This window comes from Lynx rufus, unplaced genomic scaffold (genome assembly GCF_022079265.1).
Source record: "Lynx rufus isolate CCGP_SWC_20201006 ecotype Redwood Valley unplaced genomic scaffold, mLynRuf1.p SCAF_14, whole genome shotgun sequence".
In the NCBI taxonomy this organism is placed as follows: domain Eukaryota; kingdom Metazoa; phylum Chordata; class Mammalia; order Carnivora; family Felidae; genus Lynx; species Lynx rufus.
Window position 1 is genome coordinate 18,075,868 of NW_025814828.1, and position 19,729 is coordinate 18,095,596.

Below are 19,729 nucleotides of genomic sequence, written 5' to 3' on the forward strand. Positions count from 1 at the left end.
AAATTGTAGGCATTTTGAGCCCTTGATTATTACCCTTTGTGTTTTTGTCATACAGCCCATACTATTTCATTAGCTTGAAAGGTATATAGGAACAAGCCCTATATTTAGGAGAGTTTAGGTGCAGTCTGAAATACAGCAAACCTGGAAACATTCTTTGGCTTGTACAGGTTTCAGGAGGCCATGTTTGTTTTGGCAAGGGAAATCAGTGATTAAACTTTAAAAGAGTTAGGGTTGTGTGGTTGAAAACTCTGCTAAAAGCAGCCAACCACCTTTCCATGTTTTCTGTGGCTTAAGATTTAGGAAATTAGATAGGTTTATTGCTTTCAATATACAGCTAACCTCCTACTCCTGCAACTGAATTTGTGGCTCTCCAACACTTTTCTGAGATTTCTCGGCACTTGGGATTTAGATGTGTCCTACCCTGAAGTACAAACAGGAGGAAAAATGATACAGGCATGCCAAGGGACTACATAGGATGTGGGAAGTGAGTGCAAAGTTAGACTATTTGTGTTTTGCGAACACTCCTACACTCAAAAATCCCAATGATGATTGCTTATTGAAAAATATGTGCTCTTTTTAACGATGTTACTATTGCTTGAGCATTTTGAAATTCCACCATTATGATTACATTCTGAGGCTGTTCCATATTAGTTGGAATATTCTCCATGGCAGCAAATCTTTGTTCTTTAAGAGGAGATGATTCTTTGGAAACAGCTCCAAAGGTTTTAGAGCATAGTAAAGTTCATGAAGCCAGGCAATGCTATTATGGGTAAGGAGGCCTGCATAAAGCAGAAAAAAAATAACTTTGCAGTGTGCCCAGTAACCTGGCTCTTACTGCAGATTTCTAAGAGCAGTCTGAATGATGTTAGAGAATAAAGGTGTGGCCTCCTGACACCCTCACTACTCAGTGCGGTCCATGGACCAGCAGCATCAGCACCATTTGGGAGCCTGCGCTTCAGCCCAAGACCCACTAATTCAGAATCTGTGTTTTCATAAGATCTCCAGGCGATTCATTTGCAAATTAAAGTTTGAGAAGCATTGCTTTAGCTGACCACGTCCATTTGGATGTATACATTTGGGGATATTTGCTTTAAGATAAATGCACATTCTTTAGTAGCTTTTGTCAAACATCTCTGCACTGTTTCAGCCTTCCTTCAGCCAGACCCTTTACTGCCTAGTCCCCCAGGCTCTGCCAGCCACCTCCACCCTGCACCTAGTGAAGTCCTTGTCTAAAAATATCTAGGGACCTGAAAGACAATGCTCTGTGTGACAATATTCTGGTTAAGTCCTCTTCTCCTCAAGGTGCTTGCTGGTTGATATTTTTTTCTGTCTGTTCAATTTCAGACACAGGCCTGCAATTTCTAGCATCCCTCTTTGTATTTTAGGTTCTGGGCTAATCTCTTCCCTAAATCTTAGTCCTTCCACGGTAAGAGCGACTGCCACTGGCCTTGGGGTGGTCTCAGAGAAGCTACAGCAATAGAATTTAAAACGACAGGTATAACCATATGCCAATAATCAGTTTATTTTAAAGTGTCCTTTCTTTTCCTCCTCCCTCACCTCTTCATCCCCACAGTCTCTTTCTCAAATGCAATGGTGGGCAAACTTTTTCTGGAAAGGGTCAGATAATAAATGTTTTCAGCTTTCTGGGCCATACAGTCTCTGTTGCTGCTACTTGACCCTGTCGTGGCAAGAAAGCGACCGCGGACAAAAGTGTACACAAATGCGCATGACTGTGTTCTGATATAATTTGATTTCTGAACATTGAAATTTGAATTTCAGATCATTTTATGAAATATTCTTCTTGTGGTTTTTTCCAACCATTAAAACACATAAAAATCATTTTTAGCTCACAGGCTGTACAGAAACTGGCAGGAGACTGGACTTGGCCCCATGGGCCATAGTATGCTGAGCCCCCGCTTTATGGTTCTTCTCATGCTGCCGATATGTGGATGACTCCACTGCATTCTGAGGTCATTTCCACTGGTTACAGAAAAATCTAAAATGAGAAACCAAACTGTTCTTAAATTTTTTTTTAAAGCACCTAACCAGTAAAAAGTAACACTATCATGTTTTATATTAAAAATGTTTTCCTTGTTGTCCTGATGTCTCTCACCTGCACCCTCACATTATCTGGGTTTGTTGATCCTTATTTATTTGTGGGATCTCAACCCTGCATGGATATAATGCTCTTCCTCGAGGGGTGAGGTCTGTCTGCATCTCAATTAATTTAATTTAAACCTCCCTTTTACTCATATTCAGATAAAGATACCTAGTTCTGCTTCCTTAGAGGGTTTGGGTCAAGAATTCTTTTCCATGAAAGTGGTAACTCTAAGTACAGCACTTCATTAGCTTTTTTTAAACAAATAAGATAAGGCTAGTATCAAGGTGGTACTGTTCGTAATCATAACAATGTTGCTTATAATAAGGCTTATTTTCTCATTGTAAAAAATAACACAGGCTCATCAAAGAACATTTGGTAAACATATAGAAGTAGACTGAAGGGAAAACGTCCCCCATGGTTCCCTCACCCAGTCCTAAGAAAATATTCCATACTAATGTTTATGCTGCACATTTATATTTGTATCTAACTTTTCTTTGCTCTTTAAAGAAATCAAAACACACCATTATGCTAAGATACTTCTTAAAAATGGGCCCGAGATGTTCCATAGGCAGTTTTCTTGTATCTGTATTGTATCACCAGTAAAAAGGCTGTTTGGAGGATGGCAGCAAAGAACAAAGAAAAAGCAGGCTCCTTTTACAGTGTGGGTTAATAAAGAATACAAATCGTCACACTGACAACAGATGTACAGGTCTTCCATTTCTAGCAGAAATATCGGTACCGCTATGCTTTCTGATCCTGCTTCTCAGTGGACAATGCCACAGAAAGCCTTGGCTACCCTTCACCCCCCACCATCCATCTCCCCACGGTCACATCTCCAAATGATTCCTTATTTCTGCTCACAGAGTACAGCAGTAATGAACCCCCCTTAACTTCCTTGGCTACCAAGAATATTTTTGAAATCTAAACCCACATCTGCTAATGCCCAGGTGCTGCCTGGAGTTGACAAACAGGGCACCCTTCTGTCTTTCTGCAGACATCCATTTAGATAATATTGCCAGCCAGATGGGTGAAATTAAGCTATTGGTGAAAAGCTAATTCCATCTCGCAGGGTTTTGGTTTTGTTTTGTTCTGGTGGAAGTAGTCGGAAGCTTGGCCCACATGCTGCCTCTGTCCAATAGCTATGCTGAGCTAGATGGCTGAATAATATCCAGTGTACTCCCCCAACCCCTTCACAGATCTATGGATAGTTCACAAAAGATTCAGAACTTGAAATGCTAATTTTCTTCTTCCACTCTGGATTTGCTCCCAATGGTATGGTTGGTAAGTTTCACTTTTTTTCCCATCTAAAATGAGAATGTAGTTGTAAACAAAAAGAGTGAAATTCTGAGACTTTAGTCACAGATAATTGGAGATGAAGGAGACTTTAGAGATCAGCTAGCCCAGAGGCCCTCACACCTGAGCCTGCATCACAATCACCTGGGGGGCTTGCAAAAATGCAAATGGCTGGGCCCCACCCCCACAGTTTCTGATTCAGGTCAGAGGTGGGGCTCAGTAATTTGCCTTTCTAAAGAGCTGGGGGGGGGGAGGGCAGTGGATGCCTGGACACCCCACTCTGAGAAGCACTGGTCTAATTGTACCCTCTCATCTTATATTCCAGAGAACTGAATTTCAGAGCAGCCAAGAGGCTCACCAAGGTTACTTAGCTTGTGACCAGAGTCTGGCCCTGAGATAATGAGCCAAGTGGATTTTTCAATTCTGTGTCAATGCTCAGAAGGATGAACTGACATCACGTGTCTAGCATATGTGCCTGACTGTGGGTTACCTGATGGTGCTCTGCTACCAGCCAGTCATTTCTTTATTTTGGTCTGTTTTTTCAGTGAGTCAAGGTTTCTTAAGTCTCCAAGCCAAACAGGAGTACTGCCTGAAGCCGGAATGCATCGAAGCTGGTAAGTCAGTTCTCCCTCCTGTGTCAAGATATAATTATGGTACCTTGGGGAGAGGAAGAGAAAACAGGTGGTATTTTTAGTATTCTGTTTGCTTGAGGTTTACCATGTACGAAATGCAAGTTTGATGAAATTGAAAGTTTACTTTCGAGTCTCAGTGTGAAGTTGTGGAGCACAGGTTTCCTGTTTTCGTTTTCTTGGCGGAAAAACAGCTGTGCGGTGTTCCAAGTCATTGTATGGAAATCGGGAAGGGCTTTAGAAGGCCCGATGGCCTTTCTTAAGACCCGAACAGAGAGACCATCGGCATTCCTTGGGCCTCAGCTCGATATATGTCCCTATTTACCATAAGCAGTCTCTCTGAATCATTTGGTCAGTGGGTCTGACCTGTCAGCCTCCGAGCAGGAACCCTCTGTAAATCTGTGCTTCCGCAGTCGCAGTCACGCGGAATCACTTCAGGGCCTGGAGAGTCAAGTTTTTCTTGAGGTGACTGGGCCATGTATCAGTGGGAGCTCCACAGTGAATATGAGGGTTTCAAGTTGCCTCAGTTTTGCCACAGCTATTATATTCCATCTATAGGGAAGAGGGTTAGGGTCTAGATTTGCAGGGCCCAGAGTCCAGCGTCCCACCCCCCCCACCCCGTTCTTTAAGTGGCAGGAACACTAATTTATTTTCCAAGGGGAAAGTCATAAGGAGGAATTAAGTACATGGCCCTTCCACTTCCTCTTGTTCTTAAGAGATTAATGAATTAATTTGCCAAATATTTACTGCAAGTCAGGCCCTGAGGTAGCAGTGAAGGTGAATGACCAGGTAGGGGAAGAAAGACCATCAATACACACGAGGTGATCACTGTGCAAGAAAAATACCGACTGGTGGTAATGTTATGCAGAAAATCAAAATATTAAAGTAGGACACTGTGATAGCAAGTGACAGGATGGCTAGACTGAAAAGTCTGAGAAAGTAATGCTGAAGTGACCCTGAATGATGAGAAGGGACGTGCTGTGGGAAGATCGAGGAAAGGGCTTTCCAGGTATGGGGAACAGCTGGGGCAAAGGTCCCGGAGCGGAAGAGCTTACTGGGTGAAGGGGAAGAGGGCAGGTGATGAGGGTCAGTGGGGAACCCAGGTGCCGGTGATTGTGGGGTTGTCCTAAGTGTACTCAAAAGCCTCCGGAAGGTTTTGAGGAAGAGACATGATCTTATTAGCATTTAAAAAGATCTCAGCGGAGTCTCTCTGGGTGGTGAAGAGACCATAGGGAGCAAGATGGAAGAAGGTCGTCAGGCAGGAGCTTATTTCAGTAAGCCAGAGGAGAGGTGAGGCTGTCTTGAATTCTGAGATGGAAGGGCACAGTGTACAGGGTTTAGGCGCCAGAGGGCTGTGAAAGAATTTGATGTGCGTTGTGAGAAAAGGCAGAGAATCAAGGTAATGCTTAAATTTTTAGAGGCGGCAGTGATTGAGATGGAGAAGACTCAGGTGAAAGAGCTTTTAGATTCAGCGGCCTTATACAAAGGTAATGGATTAGACAATTATGTTCTTTTTTTTGTCCTATTCTTGATCGATCGATATATATCTTTTAACCAGGCATTGTGTTAAGAGACCTACAGGTGCCATGTCATAAAATCTGCATTAGAACCTGGTGATGTCAGTGCTATCACCAGGCCCAACTAGAGATGAGGATATGGAGGCTTCCAGAAGCTAAATAACTTGCCCAGGGTCACCTCCTGAATTAGCAGGCTGGCTTCATGTCTGTTTGCTCTCCATCATTGCTTTGGTGCCCTAAGGCCGTGCCATGAAACTCTTTGGCCTTGGTCCTGTCTTGCTCTTTTTTCACGATACTATAGACCTACTAGTGTGAGGTGACTAGACAATTGTTTCAGCTTCCTGATCTCATCCCAGGAATGGCAAGAACGATTTGGGAATTCCCACGCCCTTTCCTGTTTCCACCTTGAGCAGCTAACCTAGAGTTTCCCAGCGGAGAGATGACCTAGAGTAGAGTGGGGCACCAGGTGGGGCTGTCAGAAATCAGATTTTAGTCTTCATGTCACCTTGTGCTTTTGCTGTGGTACAGTCCTTGCAGATGTGTGAGAATGAAATTTTTGAACTAAAAACTTTTCATTTTGAGTTTAGGCAACTTTTTGTATGGACAGCCACTTACTGCATGTGTTTTATCTCTATTTACACATCATAATAATGCAAGAGGAAAACTTACAGAATGACATTTGATAATGTCGCCTCCTGCCAGCTAGTGTGTTTTGCCTGGCTGTTCTGTTTTTAATTTTCACGTTGGCGAATGGCTTTCTAATATTGAAAAAATTATTGATTTTTCTGTTTCTGTGACGAAAGCCTCACCAAGGATACATCCTTTTCAGTGTAACATGAGCTTCACTGTGCTTAGGGGCCTGCAAAACAGCTGTTAAGTATACACTGAATAAATGTGGCCCAAGGAAGTTCTCAAATGAGAAAAGGTGGGAAGGTTTGGGGCCCAAGTGCATGGGCAAGGGAGCGAGGGGGGGGGGTGGCCCTAGTGGGTGCGTGCGTGGGCGGGACCTGTGTGGGGGTGCGTGCGTGCGTGGGTGAGGGAGGGGGTCGCGCGGGTGCGTGCTTGCACGTGTGTGGGCGATGGAGGAGGGGCTGCCTGCGAACAAGGGCAAGTGAGGGGGCCTGCGTGGGTGTGTGTCTGGGGGGTGGGGGGTGGTGCCATGTGTGTGAGCTCTGCACGATGGAAGACAAAAGTGACTGATCACCTTCTGGACCTTTTCTGAACGGGTGCCACCCCCTTCTGAGATATCTGCTGTCTTTAGTTCTCTTTTCCTCCTCTTCTCCATATCCTCTTCTCCTAGTCCCGCTTTCAAATTCAGAGGTGGGGAAAGATGTCAAGGAATGGGCATATTAATCATGGATAAGGGCAGACAGGCTGACTTGAGTTTGAAGCATGATGTGGCCACTTAAAAGCCACATGATCTTGGGCTAATTACATAAACATCCTAAGCCTCTTGTTCACCCTCTGTGAAATGGGAATACTGGTTTTTACTTAGAATACTAGTTGTGCGACTAGAAGAAAAACAATGGCGGCAGTTGTAGAAGTAATCCGGGTCCACAATGCGTAATTCTTAACCCCAGACCCAGAGAACATTTTAACTGTCAGTTTGCAAGACTGGACCTGATCTCAGTTCTTGGGATGGCAAAAGTAGATCTTAATTCATGTCAGGCTGTTGTGGGTGTTGTTTATCCCATTTTGGAAAATATGCATGTATTTCTTGTGGAATTATTAATGTGCTTGATTCAGGAGTGCCACTCCAGAATATTGCTGGGGGTAGTAAATTATCTGTGGTTATATGCACTGTATTAGTTTTGGAAAATCTGAAAATCTATGATCTCTGAAACCTATCTTACCTCAATAGTTTCAGATAAATAGGGAATGGTAATAGCAAAAAATTATATGTATGGTTGCCAGCTTTAGCTACATATGTACAATCAGGATGCTCAGTTAAATTTGCATTGCAGATAGACAACAACTGCTATTTTTTTTGGTACATGTCCCCTGAGATACTTGGTACGTACCTAAAGTATAAATGTGGTCATTGATCTGAAATTCAAATTTCACTAGGCATTTTGTATTTTATTTGGCAACTGTATTTATTTGGCAGTATGCCTGACACTGCTGTAAACACTTAATGTGTATTTACTCATTTAATTCTGATGAAGATCCTGTGGCAGTCATCCCTTTTTACAGATGAGGAAACTGAGAGGTTAAGTAACCTGCCCAAGGTTGCATAGTCTTTTTTTTTTTTTAACGTTTATTTATTTTTTGAGAAGGAGGCAGCGAGCACATGTGGATGAGGGGTGGATAGAGAGGGAGAAAGAATCCCAAGCAGGCTCCACACTGATCACAGAGCACAATGTGGGTCTTGATCCCATAAACTGTGAGATTACAACCTGAGTGGAAATGAAGAGTCAGATGCTTAACCAACTGAGCCACCCAGGCACCCCATGTTACATAGCTCGTGCATGATGTTGCTGGCATTTATTTATTTATTAAAAAAAATTTTTTTTAATGTTTAGTTCTGAGACAGAGAGCATGAGTGGCGGAGGGGCAGAGAGAGAGAGGGAGACACAGAATCCGAAGCAGGCTCCAGGCCCTGAGCTGTCAGCACAGAGCCCTACGTGGGGCTTGAACTCACGGACTGTGAGATCATGACCTGAGCCAAAGTCGGTCGCTCAACCGACTGAGCCACCCAGGTGCCCCTGATGTTGCTGGCATTTAAGCCCAGGTAGTCTGGCTCCAGATGATGCTGTACTGAAAAGGTCTGTTCCTGGCACAGAGGAAATGCTCATTATTAAGGATTTCATTATTACCGCCACCACCTTCTCTCTTAAGCCTTGATTAAACTTGAAAACTCAGGCTGGTATGTGGGGTGTGATGCTTCCACCTCTACATAAACACTAGTAAGAGACCACATAGTCATTTGCCTTATATGCAATAACTAAAGAGAACACATAGCCTGGCCTTTCACAGCTTTCTTTGATCATCATGTTTCTTTTATTAAAACAAGACTGCTTGGGTTTTCTCCATGGAACTGAGCAGGGGAAAAGGAGTTGTGGTGTCTTGACAACTGTGGTCCCCCTGAAGTCTCAGTTGTCCTGCAGGAGGCACAGCCCTGTGCCCAGCTGTGAATTCTGAATGATGGATTAGGAGGTTGAAACTAGAGTTTTCCTACTCAGTGGGCTGACTTCCAAATTCTGTGTGAGTGATGTATTCCCCCACCTTAGGTCAGGGGCTGAGGTCAGAGTGGATCCTGCAGTTTTGGTAGGTACCTGCACGAATACTGAAGATGGGAGAGAATACGTTTGAGGCTGGGGGCAGAGGGAGGTTTGGGAAGGTGGCCAGAAAGCAGTGTGCTTATGTGAATAAAAATGTTTGTGAAGGTTCTTGTGTGTGACTGTAAATATTGTGTGGCACTGAAACTTGTATAATCGATGTCACTGGGGCGTCATGTAGCAGATTTATTCTGCGGCTATACAGCCAGAATCATCATGAATACAAACTGAAATAAAGATCTTGTATGTTCTAGCTTATTTGCATATTTATTAATGATAAAGTAGTAGCAGTAAGTAAAAATGTAATTGGAGACCACTGAATTAATTCTGGAAGATGAAAATCTTAAACCAGTTTTAAATTTATCAAACTTCTAAACCAGTTTTTTTCTTTGTCTTTTTTTGGGGGGAAGGGGTGAAGTGCTGGGGATTTTGAAGTCCTACAGAAACTAGGATATTAGTATATCATTCACTTTATTGAGGACAAAAAGCTGTTGAAAATTATCATGGCAAGTCTAGGCCAGAGAAATATCTAGCCTTAGGGGTTTTTTTGTTTAATTTTTTGAATTATTTTTTAATTGACATCCAAGTTAGCATATAGGGAAGTGATGATTTCAGGAGTAGATTGCTTAATGCCCTTTACCCATTTAGCCCATCCCCCCTGCCATACCCCTCCAGTAACCCTCTGTTTGTTCTCCCTCCCTGTTTTTATATTAGTTTTCCTTCCCTTCCCTTATGTTCATCTGTTTTGTATCTTTAAGTCCTCATGAGTGAAGTCATGATATTTGTCTTTCTGTGACTAATTTCACTTAGCATAATACCCTTTAGTTCCATCCACGTAGTTGCAAATGGCAAGATTTCATTCTTTTTGATTTCCGAGTAACACTCCATAGTATATATATACCACATCTTCTTTATCCATTCATCTATTGATGGACATTTGGGCCCTTTCCATACTTTGGCTATTGTTGATAGTGCCGCTATAAACACTGGGGTACAAGTGCCCCTATGTATCAGTACTCCTGTATCCCTTGGGTAAATTCCTAGCAGTGGTATTGCTGGGAGGTTTTGAGGAACCTCCATACTGTTTTCCAGAGTGGCTGCACCAGTTTGCATTCCCACCAACAATGCAAAAGATCCTCTTTCTCCGCATCCTCGCCACCATCTGTTGTTGCCTGAGTTGTTCATGTTAGCCATTCTGACAGGTGGGAGGTGGTATTCTCACTGTGGTTTTGATTTGTATTTCCCTGCTGATGAGTGATGTTGAGCTTTTTCATATGTCTGTTAGTCATCTGGATGTCTTCTTTGGAGAAGTGTCTATTCATGTCTTTTGCCCATTTCTTCACTGGAGTTTTTGTTTTTTGGGTGTGGAGTTTGCTAAGTTCTTTATAGATTTTGGATACTAACCCTTTATCTGATATGCCATTTGCAAATATCTCCTCCCATTCTGTCAGTGGCCTTTTAGTTTTGCTGATTGTTTCCTTGGCTGTGCAGAAGCTTTTTATCTTGATGAGGTCCAAGTAGTTCATTTTTGTTTTTGTTTCCCTTACCTCTGGAGATGTGTTGAGAAATTGCTGCTCTAGCCTTAGGTTTAAACCTGGAGGACACATGTAGCAAACTGATAATTGGCATATATAAATTTATGCAGATTATTCTTTTTTTGGGCAATTCCTTCTTATTTAGCTGAAAACTCATTGGGTTTTATTAGTTCAAATAAATATATTCTGCCATTAATTAAAGTATGAAAATTACCCAGAATGTCATCTTTCCAATGTCATTGAAATATTGGCCACTTTGTGTTTTAAATCAGTGCATATCTTTGTGTTAGAGTGGTAGCCAGCAGCTGTGTGACAGAAGAGAGTTGGAGTTCTGTATTAGGAGTTTTGGAACCTTCTCATGTTTTAACGAAAGATTTTTTTAAAGCTCATGGATACATATTTAAGTATGCACATACTTCCTATCTATTGACTATGTTTCACGTGTAATTGTGTGTGGGCTTATGAAAGAGGAAGAAATGGTAAATCAGTCTATTGTGTCTTTCTGTTAACACAAATACTCAGTTCTGTCCTGTTTCCTGGGCAAGAAGGGCCCTGCCCTCATTTACACTGCCCCACTTTGCCTTCCTCTGGCCGTGCCTCTCCCTGAATCCAGGGCCAAGTCAGCAGTCATATCCTTTTATAACCCAGAATTCCCTGCTAAATGGCCCTGAGCCTCCCTGCAGGGCCCATGGGGATCTCTTCCAGGAGTTCATTCCTCTGAGAGCTACATTGTATATCCAGGGGCTCAAGAATGCATACCTGGCTTTCCAAGTCTTTATGAAGGTATATTGTAAATATATCTTTTAGAGATTTAGATATGACCTGTGGGCCTCTGTTTCACTTAGCCTTCACTGTGGAACAAACTACCCCCAAACCTTAGCGTCCTGAAACATGAGTGATTTACTATTTCTTATGCTTCCGTGGGTTCATTGGGAGTTTCTCTGTTGCTGTTGCCTATGCTCGTTCATACAGCTGAATTCAGCTGGAGGGTCATCTGGCCTGGAAGGTTCCTGATGGCTTCAGTCTGCTGATTTGGTTAGTTTCTGTGTGGCCTCACCTCCTTTAGGAGGCTTTGTCATAGGGCTCCATTCAAAGGGAATTACCATGGAAGGTACAAGGCCCTTTTAAGGCCTAGCTTTGAAACTCAAAAATAGTCACTCTGCTATATTCTGGTGGTCACAGTAAGTCACAAGGCCAACCTAGATTCCTGACAGGGGAAGTAGATCCTATCACTTGATGGAATGAATCACAAAATCACGCTGCAAAAAGAGGAGAGGGATGGAAGGAAATGTTGCACACATCTTTGCAGACAGTATACCAAAGGCTCCGTTTGTATTCATGTCCCATGGCCCACAGATGTTAGGGGCAGTGCTGCAAAAACCATAAATACCACCAAGCTTTTACCTACTCAATCTGATTATGGTAATTTCATATCGTGAAGTTGATTTGGGGAGTCATTTGAGAGGAAAAGTAAAAGCCAAGGCTTGGAAGCTGGTTCATGTGAAATTGTTGTTTAATTTGGAAGAGAATAGTACATAGTGTTCAGTGCTTGTCATTAATCCTATGATTTTCTTTTTAAATAGCTGCTGCTATCTTGAGTAAGGTAAATCTCTCTGTGGACCCTTGTGATAATTTCTTCCGGTTCGCTTGTGATGGCTGGATACAGAATAATCCAATTCCTGAAGATATGCCAAGCTATGGGGTTTACCCTTGGCTGAGACATAACGTTGACCTCAAGTTGAAGGGTAAGTTTCTACTGGGGTTTGGTGATGTACTTTTTAGAGAGCAGTACTTGACAAGAAAAACACAGTTTTGGATTTGAAGCATGCCTGCTTACTTTTTAACTAAATTCATTTCCAAGGTTTTTAAAAACAAAATATTGAAAGGAAAATAGTAGGATTTCATCCTCCCACACCTCATACACAAGCCTTCGCACAGGCTTCATTACATTTGCATTTGGTAATAGTAAGTTCTGCTGAAGGGTAAATAGCATTTCATGGAGACTGGGAGCAAAGTAATGGTTAATGGAAGTTATTTTATATCAATATACTTATTTGTCTCTTGTGTTCAGAGCAAACTTGATCACTTGCTCATTTGCGTCCTGGATTTTCATGGCTACAAGATGTACTTAACACCTCATCGTCTTTTGAGAACTCTGGATGACCTTGTGTTGGCCATATTGTTCCTATTAACTTCTGAGTTGGCTCTGGGGGGACTTTATTTTCTCCCATGGCCTCTGTAGCAACAACAGGTTCACACACACATACTCACATATGTGTGCATACACATAGCTATGTGTGCATGCATACACACACTTCAAAAATTGGAAAAGTCTTTTACTAGAGGTACTTCTCTTCATATTAGATCTATTTTTTTATTCTGAGCTATTGGAGAAAGGCACTTTGGGATGGAAGTAGGGAGATTTCAAGGCTAGATAAGGTAATTGTTTTGAGAAGACAAAGATAGGTATGTTTTTTTCCTCTCTTGATAACTGTGAGTTATGCCATATAAGACCTAGAATTTCTGAGACATTATAAGAATCATCATTTTTCTTTCTACTTGATCTCCATTTCCCCAATATTTTAAGTACATGAAAATGAAATGTATCAATTTATATATACATTTTAACACGTCACTATTGGTACAATAATTAGATACCTGTTGTCAGTAGTAAGGAAAAATGTGCTTAAGTTTCACAACTAAGTATAAATCATATACACTTAAATTTTTTAGGCGGGCTTTATCTTTTCATAAACTAGAATAAAAGAGAATTTTCAAGAATGTCACTTATCCCTAACCCAACAGGTGAGGTTCCTGTAGTACAGAATGATAAATAACACCTTGAGAAATTAATTTACTTATTTTCCTGTATAATATTAACTTACGTTGGTCCTTCACCTACCATTCTTGCCTATTTCCTGTTTCCTTTCTTTGGCTTTTCCTCCTAGACAGAGAGATGTGTGCACAGGTGTGTGCATAGACACACATACAATCATGCACGCAGAAATGACCGTGAAAGATAAGAAAAAGATAAGATTTGCCGTAGATGATCCTTATATGTTAATTAGAGCCAGAAGATTTCTATCTTCAGGGCATGGAGCAGTTACAATAATTTAAAGCACTTCCTGGGGATGTCCTAATGTAAAAATCAAATTCAGTACTGATATGCTTTTTTAGGAGGATACTGTATATGAGATCCTTGAGCATTCATAGAAATAAGACTAAATTGTTGAGAGCGGCACAAGGGTTTTTTGTTTGCTTGCTTCCTTTAAAAATGAAGAATTTGACTTCTAAGCTCTTCTGGGAAAAGAAAAAGGAACAAAAATTAAAAGCAAAAAGTAAGAAAGTTGCTCATAAATCCACCCCTAGAAATGGTGACTAATGAAGTAATTGGGTATACATCTTTCCAGATTCTTTCTTTTCCACTTGTGGGTACATATGCAAAACCTCATGTACACACCCATCTATTTAAAAACTTAGCTAATGGATCCTGAGAAACTTAACAGAAGACCATGGGGGAGGGGAAGGAAAAAAAAAAAAAGGTTAGAGAGGAAGGAAGCCAAAACATAAGAGACTCTTAAAAACTGAGAACAAACTGAGGGTTGATGGGGGGTAGGAGGGAGGGGAGGGTGGGTGATGGGTATTGAGGAGGGCACCTGTTGGGAGGAGCACTGGGTGTTGTATGGAAACCAATTTGACAATAAATTTCATATTTAAAAAAACTTAGCTAATAAATGAAATAAGTCAGAGAAAGACAGATGTCATATATTTTCACTCATATATGGAACTTGAGAAACTTAACAGAAGACCATCGGGGAAAGGGGAAGAATGGTTTCAAACAGAGAGGGAGGGAGGCAAACTGTAAGAGACTCTTACATATGGAGAACAAACTGAGGGTTGATGGGGGGGTGGTGGCGGGGAAGAGGGGAAAATGGATTTTGGGCATTGAGGAGGCACTTATTGGATGAGCACTGGGTATTGTATGTAAGCGATGAATCTTGGGAATCTACCCCTGAAACCAAGAGCACATTGTATACACTATATATTAGCCAAGTTGACAATAAGTTATATTTAAAAATAAAAAATTAAATAAAAACTTAGCTAATATTATGAATACTACTGTGTCACGTGTTTTAACACTATAGTAAACATACATAACACTATAGTAACAATTCCATTTCGAATACACATGGATATTTGTGTTGAAAGAGTATTCACAGTTTAATTTTTGCATACAGCCAAGTTGCCCTTAGAAAGTTATTTCTAGGTCTTTATATATTTGCTTCCTGCTTTAAATGGTAACTCCTTTCCATCAACTGTTTTATGTTTGTTTGTTTTTTGAGGTATGAAGTAGAGGTCAGCAAACTATGGCCTGTGGGCCAAATCCAGTCCACTGCCTATTTTTATAAATAAAATTTCATTAGGAGACAGTATCTCCATTCACTTATGTGTTGTCAAAGGCTGTTTTTGCACTACAGCAGCAGAATTGAATAGTTGGTACAGAGACCATATGACCATGTGACCTGCAGCCCTAAAATATTTACTCTCTGACCATTATGGAAAAAGTTTGCCAACTCCTGATGCCTGTTGTAAAGCTTTGATATATCCATATGGGACCTCATTAGAATGGGCTTATTAATTAATAGCTTTTTGGTGGCTTCTTTGGAATTTTTTAGGTAGGTAATCATAAACTTAAGAAATAATTATACTTTCTGTCTCGCCCATTCCTTTTACTGTATTGGCTAGAGCCTCCAGAACAGAGTTGAATAATAGCAGTGATAATGGGTATAGTTTTCTTATTCCTCGTTTGGTGGCTAATGCCCTCAGTATTCCCCCCTCCAACCCCCAATTATATTTTTCTTTGTTTTGAATAGGTATTCTTTATTGTGTTCTGTTACTCTTGGTTTGCAAGAAGGCATTGTTCAAGAAAAAGGTGTCTTCACTATTTATGGAGAGAATCAGATGGAGTATCTCTTTAACCTCTCTAGATTTTCTTACACTGAATTGACCTTAGAATCTTGTAATAAATATTACCTATGAATGGTTTATTATTTTTCTTTTAAGACATTGCTGAAGTTGAATAGGCTGCTATTTCGTTTCATACACTCGTGTCTATATTTATGATTCAGATTGGTCTGCAACTTTTGTGTGCTAGGTTTGTCACATTCTCTTATCAAAATCGTGCTGGCCTTTTGAAACGAAATGGGAGGCTTCCCATATATTTCTCTGCTCTGTTAAAGACCCAACCAGATAAATCCCAACTTACTCTGTGACAAGCACTGTAAAGGATGAACTCAAAAATTGATCATTGGGGCTCTTGCTTTAAGTGCCAAGAAGGAGTGCAAATAGTCAATTAGGGTCTCTTTAAAAATTAGTATCATCTTGTACCAGATGTGTGTGTTTTATATATAAAATACGTCTTCTTTACACTTTTTAATTTTGAAGTAATTCAAAATAAGATAAAAGTTGAAAGCATGGCATAAGAACTTCCATATACCCTTTATGCAGATTCTTTGGTAGTTACCATTTTGCTACATTTGCATTATTATTCTTTCATTCTGTCAATATGTATATTATCTCTTTGTCTTTAACTGTACACCTATACATAATAGTGAAACTATACCTATAAAAGTAGAAACAGATTTATAGATATTTTTGTGATTTTGCAAGTATGTTGCAGATGATTACATATTATTAAAGTGTTTAAATGGAACTTTTCAAATGTCAGATGTGCTGACAAGTCTTGCTTTTTTAAACCTCTGATCTTTAAATTCTGTGTCCCTTTGTATACTGTATGTATCTATGTATCTCACAGTCTGTCTACCCATCCATCCAACTGTCCAGGTAATACAAGCTCATCGTATACCAACTATAAGTGAATAACAAGAAACAAATAACATAGGATTTCACTTACATGTGGAGTCTGAAGACCAAATGAACAAATCCCCAAAACAGATTCCTATATACTGAGAATAAATGGGTGGTTGCCAGAGCGGAGGGGCAGGAGGGGAAAGGCAGAATAGATGAAAGGTACAAACTTCCAGTTGTAAAATAAGTTGCAGAATTGAAAAACACAGCATAGGGAATACAGTCAATAATATTGTAATAATGTTGTATGGTGACTACACCTATCATGGTGAGCACCCAGTAATGTACAGAATTGTTGAATCACTATGTCGTACATCTGAAACTAAGGTAACATTGTATACCAATTATATTTGAATAATAAAAACAACAAAATAAAAATTAGTCGAAAAGAAGAACCTATGTAAAATCCCACCACCGATAACTTTTTAAATGCAAATATACATACAAAGTTATATGTATATGTGAAAAGAGATCGTAGATTCTGTTGTTATAATTTCCTTTTATTGGACATGTTAACATCTTTTCATGTCCATAAAAAGAGATCTTTACCATCTTTTGCCATGACTGCTTTATACGGATATACTGTAATTGATTCAGTCAATTCCTGTGTTTCCGTTTGGATTATTTCCAGATTTTTGTCCTCACTGTAAGCCCCTCAGCATGAGCATTGAAGCTGCAGAGCTGGATTTGAATCCTAGTTACTTTTCATTTCTCCTCCGTGTCACCTGTGGCCGATTACTTAATTCTCCTAGCTCAGTTTTCTTACCTTTCAAATGGAGATAAGAGAATCTTTCTCATAGGGTTTGTGAGGACTAGAGGAGGTGACCCGTATAAATTACACTTCATCCCAGTCAAGTTCCTGGCATATAGCAGGTCCTCAGTAAATGTTTGTACTCTCTGCTTCCATTTTTGTCTCACAGCTAGTTCTAAGGCTCATGAAGTAATGTCTTCCAAATGCTTTACGCTTTATTCTGGTCTTATCATTTGTAAATATCATGTGCTTTCAAAAATATTGAATACTGTCTAGATATTTTCCTCACCCTTGATAAAAAGAGAGAACATCCAAAAATAAAACCCAATACCACCAATCAAAAGAATACCATTTTCTTACGGCTGATAGAGAACACACAGATACGGCTGTCCAATTTGTGAAATAAAATGGATTTGACAGACCTGGCTGATGAAAAATTGCCCTCTATTGAAGTCAGCAACCTGGCTCCGTGAATTTTTTCTTTAAATGGCATATAAGACTCAGATTTCTACTTGGAAGATAAAATTATTTCGTATTCTCTCCAAGAAGCAGGGTTGTTTTTTTTTTTTTTTTTAAGGCTGAATATAGTCATGTGTTTGGATGTCTCAAAATTTCCTTCCTACAAAACTTCCCAAATTTGTCTTCATGTGACCATGAAGATGACACAGCAATGTGTTGCTTATGAACGAGCAGATGAAAATTTTGCAAATGAGCGCTTATGAAACATGAGGCAATAAGTGAGATAGAACACTTGTGTCAAACAGAAGACAGATGACTCAAGGTAGAGCCAGCTCATCTCTATTATGGAATAGCAATCTTTGCCACTATTTTGTAAAGAAATGCAGTATATTATTATGTTCCAGCAAGACAGCATCAGAACAATAAGATGAAGTAGGGTCTATGCATTAATGAGCAGAGAAAGATGATTGTGATTCATAGATGGGTTATTTATTTGTAAATATCTGCTGCCTGAGATTCAAGTGGTTCTCATAATTAAATACCCCCCAATCATGTTTTTGCTGTAATGATCCTAGCCAAATCATCTTCAAAAGATAATAGAAAGCTGAAAACTTGAGCACCTGTAAAGTCATTTGATAGTTAAGAAGCTCAGACGATTGAAGACAATGAATTGTGCCATTTTCCTCCCACCATGAACATAATATGATGTATCAAACTGAGCTTTGACATTAAGTTCTTTGAAACACATGATGTCAGACTAGAAAAAAACATGGGGATACGGTGGGGAAGTGCTAGGAAGCAACCAGCCCTTTTTCTGGGCTGCTTATTCCCAGTGAAACTCAGCCCCAGTAAATCTCAGTGAACCTGCTCTATAGATGGGATTTAGGGTGGGGGGTGCCCACTCAGAGAAGATTCCTATTTTTGTGACCATGGTGGCTCTTTTTTATGTAGCCACACAGGAATTAGCAAATTGCCAGATTATACCTATGTCATCATAAATCCTGCATACACAGAGGGGTGCTGTATGAAGATTTGGGCCTGTACAGAAGACATTCAGAATGTGAAATGAAATGACTTTACTTGAAAAGTAAAGCATTTTTCCTAATCTCAGTACACCATTTGAACTTGGGTGTGTATAGCATGGGGAAGGAGAAAGAAATTGTCAAATTTAAAAAGTTCAGCAATTTCCTGCTAGTAAACATTCACTTTGAATATACAAATGCATTTCTTCCTGAAGCCTCTCTGAAAAATGTGTATGTAACTCTAGAATATGTTTTCCTAAATAGCTGAAGGAAGTGCAGAGGCCATGAGAATGGCCATCAAGTGTAAAAGCATGTGTTCCAGTAGTTCTGACAGCATTTTAGGCTTTCTTCTTGTGTGTCATTTTCTACCCCCAGTGCATGTCCTTGTCTTTTTGACTCTTTTCTGCTCCAAGCACTCATTTTTAAGATCTCATCTTTTCCCTTTTGGCCTTCAGGTAGCTCTTCTGTCATAGTGATTAATATTACAAATAAGTTGGGTTCATTACATTCATCCTGAGTTTTATGCTCTTTAATTTGAGGGAAATACACTCGTTTCAAATGTATTGAAATGCACAACATTTTGACTGTATTAATGAATCTGTGAACGTAAGACTATTGATTAGGCATTTACTTTTTTTGGGCACCACTTGCCTTCAGTCACAAGTAATAGAACCCCCAACTCCAACTGGCTTAAAAAAAGAGAAATTTTCTGGTTCATGTAACCAAAATGTCTGGTGATAATGTGGATTTCAGGTAAGGGTTGATCCAGCAGCTGAACCATGACATTAAGGGTCATGTTTCTTTATTTCTCTCTACTTTTATTTTCACCGTCTCATGATTCTTTCTTTTTTTAATTTAATTTTTTTTTAAATTTTAGAAAGTTTGAGCAGGGGAGAGGGGCAGAGTGAGAAAGAGATAATTGTAAGTAGGCTCCAGGCTCAGCATGGAGCCCAATGCAGTTCTTGATCCCATGACCCTGGGATCATGACCTGAGCCAAAATCAAGACTCAAATGCTCAGTCAACTGAGCCATCTAGGCACCCCGTCTCGTGATTGTAAGTCTGTTTGCTCATAAGATCCTTGCCAGTAGCAATGAGAATTTATACTTCCTCATTCCTATCCAACAAGAGCCATTGTGTTAGACATAGGAGGATACAGAAGTGCAGAGATTAATAAGGTCCCCAAGACTACCCTTATGGAAGTTAAAAATCTACACATCACAAAATGTTTCAACAGGTACTGTAATCAAGAGTCTAGAGCTGCACTGTTCAATACGG

At 40.2% G+C, this 19,729-nt stretch overlaps 1 protein-coding gene and 1 long non-coding RNA gene across 2 annotated transcripts in view; one reads left to right on the forward strand and one right to left on the reverse strand.

The window, feature by feature from the left end:
* The window catches only part of PHEX (phosphate regulating endopeptidase X-linked), a 220,773-nt gene that overhangs the window by 3,651 nt on the left and 197,393 nt on the right, over nucleotides 1-19,729 (forward strand). Inside the window, exons 4-5 of the mRNA XM_047076000.1 lie at nucleotides 3,940-4,008; nucleotides 11,937-12,098. Of these exons, the coding sequence (XP_046931956.1) occupies nucleotides 3,940-4,008; nucleotides 11,937-12,098 (231 nt within the window). The remainder of the gene's footprint in view (nucleotides 1-3,939; nucleotides 4,009-11,936; nucleotides 12,099-19,729) is intronic.
* On the reverse strand, nucleotides 1,599-17,509 carry LOC124509413 (uncharacterized). Its single transcript, XR_006961437.1, has 3 exons — nucleotides 17,395-17,509; nucleotides 3,885-4,051; nucleotides 1,599-1,996 (listed from the first exon to the last, which is right to left on the reverse strand). It is a non-coding gene; the product is annotated as an uncharacterized LOC124509413 (long non-coding RNA).